The sequence below is a fragment of the Alexandromys fortis genome, unplaced genomic scaffold (genome assembly GCF_014885135.2).
Source record: "Alexandromys fortis isolate MF-2015 unplaced genomic scaffold, M_Fortis_MF-2015_v1.1 scaffold_80, whole genome shotgun sequence".
Taxonomy (NCBI): Eukaryota; Metazoa; Chordata; class Mammalia; order Rodentia; family Cricetidae; genus Alexandromys; species Alexandromys fortis.
Window position 1 is genome coordinate 4009040 of NW_026068174.1, and position 9594 is coordinate 4018633.

The 9594-nt window shown below is 51.1% G+C and overlaps 1 protein-coding gene across 3 annotated transcripts in view; it reads left to right on the plus strand.

The window, feature by feature from the left end:
- Positions 1 to 9594, plus strand: part of Ksr1 (kinase suppressor of ras 1) — a 131106-nt gene that overhangs the window by 69447 nt on the left and 52065 nt on the right. For all 3 annotated transcript variants that reach the window (XM_050128648.1, XM_050128647.1, XM_050128649.1), the window contains exon 2: positions 4418 to 4558. In XM_050128648.1, the coding sequence (XP_049984605.1) occupies positions 4418 to 4558 (141 nt within the window). The remainder of the gene's footprint in view (positions 1 to 4417; positions 4559 to 9594) is intronic.

Here is a 9594-nt window from a genome sequence, read left to right on the forward strand (position 1 = left end):
CCTCACTGTGATCTCCATGGATGGCCCAAGTAGCTGACAGTAGTGCTGTGGGACTCGCGTTTTTCTTGCTGATTCTAAATATTTTTGCAGGCAACTGACTAGCCTCAGCCTCCAAGTGCCACTGTCCTTCCCAGGTTGAAGCTGAGCCCGGGGGCTTTTCTCTGTCTTTACTCTTAACTCCAAGCAGACGGTAGCTCTTTGAGTCCAGGCTGCTTAGTGAGTGCTTGCTGTATACAGATTGCTTGCTGCGTACAGCCTACGAGCTCGGCTCTCTAAATAAACCTGGCTGTGTGTCAGAGCACAGTGGGGCATACCCTCTTAATGCAAATGACTCCCAGGGTGTTGAGGTGGGCAGACCAAGGTCCTCCGCTGTGGCCAGCATCTTAATGGCTCCTGCCACTGTTGGTCACTTCCCTGGAACCTCAGGTACTTTTAAATTCCGGAAAATGTGGATCTTGTGGGGTTTGTGGTAGAGGAAATGACACCCCCAGTGAGAGTTCCCCTGGCACCCCCTGGGCTGGGCTGGGCTAGTAGGCCCTGCTGTGGTTTGTCTCAGAAAGTGGCCATTTAGTGTTTCAGTGATTGCCCTGACTTTCAGAAAAAGTGAGAGCTGCTCCATTTCCCTGTGACAGGAGCCCTCCGTGCAGGGCGTGAGAGAGCGCTGCTCTGGGAGAGTGAGTTCACAGGAGACAGCAGCTCCAGGACCCCAGAGCTGCGAACAGTCACAGCGCACCAGGGGTTTGATCCTCAGCTTAGGCCTCCCTGGCAGTATGAGCTGTGGTCTGGGTATAATGAGGGGTTACTGTAGGTTCTCCACAGTCCCACCCATGGCCTGCTTGGGATATTTAGCCCAGATCCCCACAGCTTTTATAAAGAGATGAGACTGGGGCACAGCTCGGTGGCAGAGCGCAGAGTGAATGCAGCTGGGAGGTCCATGCCACGCTGCGAAGGTTTTTTGACTTTTGTTTGTTTTGAGGGGATTTCTCTGTGTAGCTGTCCTGGAACTTGCCGTGTAGACCAGGCTGGCCTCGAACTCAGAGATCCACCTGCCTCTGCCTCTGCCTCCTGAATGCTAGGAGTAAAGGAGCACACCATCATTTTTTTTTAAACCCACAGTGTGCTGGGCTCCTGGGCTCTAGGGGTGATCAGAGATGCAGACTAGACCTGGCTCTGCAGAACACATACAAAAGGAAGGGAGGCAGAGAAGCTGGAAGGACTGAGATCAATTTGGGCAAGGGCCGAGAGGCTTCCTGGAGGAAGGGATGTGGAAACCTAGCCTAGGCCCAAGGATTCTTGGCAAGAGGTTTACTGGCACAAATATGAGTGAGTAGCTAGACAGGGCGGACACGCAGAACCGGAGACCCACAGGCTGGCTCAGGCCGAGACCAGGGTGGTACTTCCCTGCATTAGCTGGTCACAGCCGAAATCCTGTGTAAAACAGCTGTGTCACCGATCATCCCCAGAAGTCCAGCGTGAAGCCACACTGGAATGGATGGTCATTACCGACACTGTTGTTAACACTAGGGGCCTCGCCTCTTCCATTGGTGTGGAAAAGGGTAGTTTTGAGTTCACACAGCTATCTGGTGGGTAGGCCTGCCTCTGGTCAACCCTACGAAGCTATGGTTGGCAAGCCATTTGCTATGGAGAGTGGGAGGGAGGGGAGAGGGAAGGAGAGGGGTGAGATCCTAAGGATAGGACCCTGGTGTTTCCGTCCTACTTCCATCTCCAGCCATTTATGCACACGTGCCACATCCAGGTGCAGTTCTCAGCAGGAGGGGTCAGAAGTCAGTGAGAGGCGCAGGCCCTGCCTCCATGCAGAGTAGGGGCACCTAATGTGTTACTTGTGGGGATTCCATTTCCTTGTTCAGGATGAGCTAGTTCCTTGGGGGTTTAGAGGAGTGAAGTAAGACTCAGAGAAAGGAATGAACTTCCTCAAGGTTACCAACCAGTAAGTGGCAGATTTGAGCTGGGACCTGTTCATCTTGGAGACGCGTATTCGGCTGCTAGGTGAGGGAACCAGGAAAGTTGTAGGGTATGGTAGGGGATGTGCGGACAAGCTAGGGATGGTTTGGGGCTCTAAGTTTCAAGTTTGCCTCTGTTTATACTGTAAAGAATGAATCCGAGCCTAAGGGAAGGATGGGTGTGTCCCTACTTAGGTCTGCACAGTAAAAGTGCCATCTGTGCAATGACATTTGTGAACTTTGTCCTGAAAATCTTTTCAGGATCTTAGGTTTCCTGGTAGAATAGCAAATAGACTGAGGGTTGGGTGACTAATCAACAAAGAGTGTGATTAGTACTGTCTGTCCTGGGCATCAGAACAGGGTGCAGGGATATCCTGGGCTCAGTGAGGAGTGTGATTAATACTGTCTGCCCTGGGCATCAGAACAGGGTGCAGGAATGTCCTGGGCTTAGTGAGGAATGTGATTAGTACTGTCTGTCCTGGGCATCAGAACAGGGTGCAGGATTGTACTGGGCTCAGTGAGGAATGTGATTAGTACTGTCTGCCCTGGGCATCAGAACAGGGTGCAGGGGTGTCCTGGGCTCACCTGTACAAGCACTTTCACCAAACATCCTAACCATATACCTGAGTGCATTATTTTGACTCTGTTTTCCCACACCAATGATTCCTGTTACTACTAACATTCCTGACACTGGTTGGCATGATTTGGGACCTTGTGAGAGGGCAAGTGACTCTTGGATGGGCTGAGGAGAGGGTCTTTTTTGGGGCTATTGGTGGAGCCAAACTATATTTTTTTTAAAAAAAAATTAGTCTTATGTATTGCGCATGTGTGTGTATGTGTTCTTGTGGGCACATGCATGTGGAAGAGTTGATGTCAGATATTTTCCTCGGTTGTTCTCTAACTTTAAAAAAAAATTCTTTTTGCCGGGCGGTGGTGGCACACACCTTTAATCCCAGCATTCGAGAGGCAGAGGCAGGCGGATCTCTGTGAGTTCGAGACCAGCCTGGTCTACAAGAGCTAGATCCAGCACAGGCTCCAAAGCAACAGAGAAACCCTGTCTCAAAAAAACAAAACAAAACAAAAAGTTCTCTGTAGGGTCTGTGTATGTGTGTTTGTGTGTGTGTGCATGCACGTGTGTGTGTGTGTGTGTGTTTGTGTGTGCGCACGCACACGTACTCCATAGCACACATGGGACAGTCGAAGGACAAGCTGTTTCCTTCTTCCTTCATGTGGGATTCAGAGGTAAAACTCAAGGTTAGTTTATCAGTCTTGGTAACAGAAGTGCTTTGACCCTCTGAGCCATCTGGTCGACCAATATTTACAGTTTTTTGGGTGCATGTTAACTAGATAAAAATGTCATCCAGCTCTTGAGAAACACATTGGGATCTTTATGGTGATGGGAAAAGGGATACATTACTTAGACAGCCAAACTCTTTGGGCCTGAGTGTGTCTAAGTGACAGGGTCTGGTGTTTAGATGGTGCTTGCCTTTGGGGGGAGGGACACTGAGAGTTGCAATAAGGTTAGAATCTGGTCTTAGATATTCTCATGGATGCCACTGGCTTAGCCAAACCAGGTAGCTGCCCTCCTTGATTTTCTTGGAGGGCGGTGGCATGCTCCCTTCTGTTTGAGCCTGCTGGGTAGCCTCAGCTGGAAGAGCCTCCTTTCAAGCTTTTCCGAGCTGTGCCTTCCTTTTGTGTCTTGCCTCTGCCCTTATGTCCCTCAGTGCTGCTCTGAGCTCTCTGCTTGACCTGGGTCAGTCCGTCCTTGTTCAGGCTTATCTTCCATGAGGTTTTTTTTGTTGTTGTTGAAAGTTTTGGACATTCTTCCCCTGGGTCTGGAATTTGCCAACATCTTGGGGGTGTGTATCCCCGATAGCTGTGCTTTCTGTGCAGTGATGAGCTGACTGCTTGTCCCTTCAACTCTCTGAGGGAGCATTCTTTTTATCATCTGTGTGCATGTGTGTGTGCGTGTGCGTGTGTGTGTGTATGTGTGTATGTGTGCATGTGCGTGTCTCACAGGGGGAGGATAAGTGACTTGTCCAGCATCACAGAGCCAGGGGAAGGAAACCTTCTGCCCCAACCCAGGCTGTCTGAATCACAGCTGGAAGCTTGCTTATCATCGCAAGCCTCCCCCTTTCCTTGTTATCAGTTAGCTGTATTTGAGCCCCAAGCAGGAAGGCTGGCTTCTGTTTAACTGGCCGCTGTTGTGAATACTGTTGAGGAGCTGGTCTTGAAGGCAGTGTGGTTGGCCTGCCTCAGTGAAGGAGGGGACTCCATACTTGGGACCAGACCATCTTAACTCCTCTCCCCCTGTGTAGCCTTTCTTCACCATGAATGACAGCGAGGGTTTCCCCGCCCCCTGCTGGCTCCTGCCTGAGCTCTTTCAGAGGGCACATGGCTGCCACATGCCTGTGCCACCCATAAAGGTAACCTTGTCTTTGCTGGACTTCCTGTAGGCGAAGCTGGTGCGGTACATCTGCAAGCAGCGGCAGTGCAAGCTGAGCGTGACCCCCAGCGACAGGACTGCCGAGCTCAACAGCTACCCGCGCTTCACTGACTGGCTGTATATCTTCAACGTGAGGCCCGAGGTGGTGCAGGTATGCAGCAAGACCCAGGCCAAGAACAGACAAGAGGGGACAAGCAGGGGTCACATCCAAACCTGAGGACGAGGCTCACATGGCTAAGATATGGGGGCTACATGCTCTGTTCTTGGGAAGGGGGGGTGGTATGGGCTTTGGGGAACAGCAGCATCCAGTAGAAACCCAGAGTATCTGTGGCTACAGCAAGTGCACCATGTGCCAGTGCCTCATAAACTGGGACAGCCTGACCACACTTGTCAATCATTTGATCACATGACAATGACCTTTTCTGAATCCTTGATTCTATGGCAGACATTGTATTTAACATTGACAATGTAACCTTGGGGCTAGAGAGATGGCTCAGAGGTTAAGAGCACTTTTTGCTCTTACAGAGGACCTGGGTTCAGTTCTAGGACCCAGTACCCACAAAGTGGCTTACAACTATCTGTAACTTGAGTTCCAGGGGATCAAATGCCCTCTTCTGGCCTCCACAGTCACCAAGCATACATGTGGTACACACACATACATGCAACAAAACACTCATGCACATAATAAAAGAAAATGAAATGGTTATCTTACTCTGCCCAGAGTTCTATAAAGAGGGTTTTGCCATTCTTCTTATACTCCACTGGCAAGTGGCAGCCAGGGGCCTGGGAAACAAGAATCCGAGCTCAGTTTACTCTCCCCACTGCTGAGCTGTGTTCTTTCTTTTGCGGTTCATCTTTCCATCCATCCATTCTACCCACCCACAACTTACCAGTTAACTAAGCAGTATTCTTGAAGAATGTATCAGGGTCCAGGGCGGCCTCCGTGGAGTTACCATAGCAACCGTGTGAAGCTGTGCCTCAACAGGTCAAGTCTCTAAAATGTAAGCCTAACTCGCTAGTGCTTAAAGCTGAGTCCATTGTGTGCGGGCTCTGAGGAAAACAGAAAAAAGGGACGAATGTCTCGCATAGCCCTGCCACTCAGGAACAAAACAAAACAACCTTTTGAGATTTTGATCCTTTCCCCCCAATGTAAAAATCTTTATAACACTTTTAGGGGGCTCGGAACAGCCAGCCAGGCAGGGCGTCTCATGTGGCTGTAGCTGTACCTTTAGAGATGAGAGCTGTAATCTGAAGCCTGGACACCAAAGAAAGTATAGAGTTACCTTGTGTGTGACGTTTTCTGTCTCCCACATGTTGAAGGAGCAGTCTTTTTTGGACATGTGAGGGTTTATAACATTACTAAAATTAATCTCCTCTGTCATTTGGTGTGGTTGGTTGGTTGGTTTGAGACAGGGTCTTGCTATATAGCCCTGACTGGCTTGGAACTCTGTACCTAGACCACCTGGGTGGCCTCAGGCATGAGGTGGTCCTCCTGCCTCTGCCTCCCAAATGCTGGGTTATAGGTCTGTGTTACCCTGCTCCTGCTTGTATTTCTTATTTTGATTTGTGTGTGTGTCCTTTTCACGTGTGGCCACTCAGATTGGAATGTAACTGTGCTGCTAACCTAGCACGTCTATGGGGCAGCTCCAACTGGGACCGGCTGTGTGCCGCTCACCTAGTATGTTTGTGAGACAGCTCCCATGTCTGTGAGACAACTCCCGTTGGGACCAGCTGTGTACTGCTCACCTAGCACATCTGTGGGGCAGCTCCTGTTAAGATCAGCTATGTACTGCTCACCTAGCACGTCTGTGGGGCAGCTCCCGTTGGGACCAGCTATGTACTGCTCACCTAGCATGTCTGTGGGGCAGCTCCCGTTGGGACTGGCTGATGTAATCTTAGGCTTCGCTCTCATCATTTGGCAGTGAACCCACTGCGTTTTTCTCATGTTTTCACACTTCCGTGTCTTATTTATTGCTTCTTTATTACTGTTTTACAGAGTGGTGTGGTAAGTTATCAGACGAAGGTGAATTCCAGCCTTTGGCTATTAGGTGTGACAGTGACCAGTACTAGCGTGACAGTCTTCATAAATACTTGACAGTTTCCCTGGGAGACATTCCTGAATAGAAAAGGGCCCCAACATAAAGTGTGCCTTGTCCTGTCATAAGGTTGGGGAGCGAGTGGATCCCTGCTCGACTGGCCCAGTTACCCTCATGTGCGGTGTGGTCCACGTTGTAGGCAGAAAGGGAGGGCTGGAATAGGACTGAGGGAAACTGCTCTGTACAACAACCAGTTGCACTCCCGCACACACGTGGGTGCACATGACACACACACAGAGTATAATGAGCTACAACCTCTGTCTGTCTCCTCGCCTACCTCCTCGTTCATCAGTCTTCTACCATACAGGAAGGAGGTTGGGCGTACAATTTGGGCACAGATGTAAGTACATAGACTTGGCAATTGTGCAGAAACAAACTGAGCCACCACCCCAGCCCCCACTGCCACCACCATCTGAATCACACTGTATCTCCTCCATACCCAGGATCTACGTCAGTGACGAGGACAAATGTGTGCATGGTTCAAGTTCAAGGTGCTAGGCTCTAGCCTGTGCCCTTTCACCCCCTTTGTTCTCTGAAGATATACGTGGCAGCTGGTCTTATGCCTCAAAGGACTTCTCTGCAAAAGCCTGAAAAACTGGGAGACTCCATCTTTGGGAGAGGCCCCAGTGTGCCCAGGGCAGTGGGTGGCAGTGTGGAGCGTTGCTGCAGCTGCTGCTGTGGCCCCTGAGAGCTGTGTGATGGCAGCCAGGTTGGAAGCCTGCCAGCCAGGCCAAGTTGTACGAGGCGCTAAGTCAAGCACTGACTGAGTCCTAAAGCCCTAAATGACTCAGCAGAGCTGGGTGCTCAGTAAGCAGTGAACGCCTTGGCTCCAAGGAGCTGATAGACAGCATGGCCTACGGGTAGGTGGATGATGGGAGGCAGGACGCCCCTTTGGGAAGGAGAGCTCTGGAGAACAAGGTGAGGGCGAGAGGACCGGAACACTGCCTGCTGCCTGCGACCTCTCACCTGGAGACATTGGCATCTGAGAAGGCAGCTGCTCCAGCAGAGGCTGCGTCCTGCCCACTTGCATGTGTGGGTGGGTGCCGTCTTCTCCTCTGTCTCCCCACTTCAGTATCTTGTTGGGCAATAGTTAGGATCCTCCTTTCCCACTTATTATCTGCGTGATCCTAAGAAGTTCCCTGTCTCCTTGCATATGTACTCTTATCACAGACACCAGGGACCCCAGCCCTTCCCAGCCCTTCCTCCACCCTGCAGGAGGCGTGGGCCTTCGATGGAGTGGGACACCTCTTACTGTGCCAGATTGGCCCAGGCCATGGACGTGGAAGGTTAAGTAGCATTATCTCCCAGGCCGTTTTGCCCTACCCTTGGATGGAGAGTACAGAGGTCCTGCTGACGCCCTTGTGAAATAACTGCAACTTCAGCATCCCAGCCTGCCACAGGGAGGGTCTAGAGCCTGGCAGCCTCTCCAGAAGGCTGGCTGCATGTCTCTGTGTGGCAATATAGATCCTTCTAGAGAGACCCTGACATTTGACCTGGAAAGAGTCTCATCTGAGGGATACGGACTGCAGAACTCAGCTCCCTAAAGAAACTGTTTCCAGGGCATGGGAGTGTGCACTTCGGACAGGGTCAGTAGCCAGGAACCTGTGGTGGCATCTGCTTTTTGTTCTGGATAGGAATTACACATTCTGTGGCCGCCTGGCTGAAGGTGCCCTCTGAAGGCCCAGGGGGTGTGTGGGGGGGGTGGCTGTTGCTGGAGCTATTCTCCAGTGGGAACAGAACAGTCCTGAGTACTGTTGCTACAGGTGTGCAGGCGCGAGGGCACCCAGAACCCGAGGTGCTGTGGGTGTACTGAGGGCCCTTCATCCTTTGCCACCTATGTATCCCTAAGCAAGTCGCTTTCATCCCTCTGGGCCTTTGTTTACCCTCGTTAGAAATGGCTTAGATAGTTTTCTCAGCCCTTTCCTCCTCAGGCGGGTGTTTGTTTGTTTTAGATTTATTTTATGTGCATTAGGGCTTTGCCTGCATGTGTGTCTGTGTGAGGGTGTCATATCCTGGAAGTGGAGTTAAAGACAGTTGTGAGCTGCCATGTGGGTGCTGGGAATTGAGCCTGGGTCCTCTGGAAGAGCAGCCAGTGCTCTTAATGGCTGAGCCATCTCTCCAGCCCTCAGGCTGGAAGGCCAGAGCAGTAGAGTTGTGTACTGTGAGGTGCTCTGGGAGGCTGTGTGGAGCCATACTGTCCCCTCCCATGGAACCCTCCAAACAGGGGACACTGTGCCTCCTCACTGTGCCTTCTCCAACACTTCAGCCCATTGTCCTTCGGGAAGGACTTCACAATGCTTTCCCACTGGGCTCCTATGTGTCCCGTGGTCAGAGCAGGGACACATCCCCCACCTCGCAACCCCACACCCAAGCTTGTTTCCACCTCACAGGCCCAAGCCAGGCTTCTTCAGTCGTGGATTCTTACAGATCGGCCTTGTGTGTTTTCACCCCTTTAGTGATCAGGGAACTAGTGGAGACCCATGGATACCGATGGGTGCCTTTAAACTGCGTCTCACACAACCCAGCGGCTGGGTTGTGAGGAAGTGAGCACATAGAGGCCTCCCTGTTTCTGTACTCCTAGATAACCGCAGTGCTCACAGTAGGCAGGGACACTGGGCCAGACCTCTCCAGGCTTGCTGCAGTCATTGAGACTGACAGTTCACATTCGTTCCCTTCCTGTCTTTTGTTTGCTGTAATGGGATCACACAGTACGAATTCTGCACGATGTTAGTCTTTTTCTCGCCTTTGTATAAATCCAGAAAATCCACTTGACTTTTTTTTTTTAAACAGCACAATGGTGAGAGAATTCTTTAGGATATCTGACAATGGGCTGGGGCTGCAGCTCAAGGGTAGATAAAGTGCTGCTGCCTGGAGAGTGACCACGAACTCGCCCCAGCCTGCGGATGAAGCTGCAGTGATGGCTAGCCTACTCCGTGGGAGCAGGGACATCCCAGCCAAGGGTAGTTGTTGGGGTCTGCTAGTTAGTTCCCGGCTGCTTAGCCCAGAAATAATCACACAGAAACTGTATTAATTAAATCACTACCTGGCCCTAGTATTCTTATTGGCTCTAGTTTCTTATTGGCTAACTCTT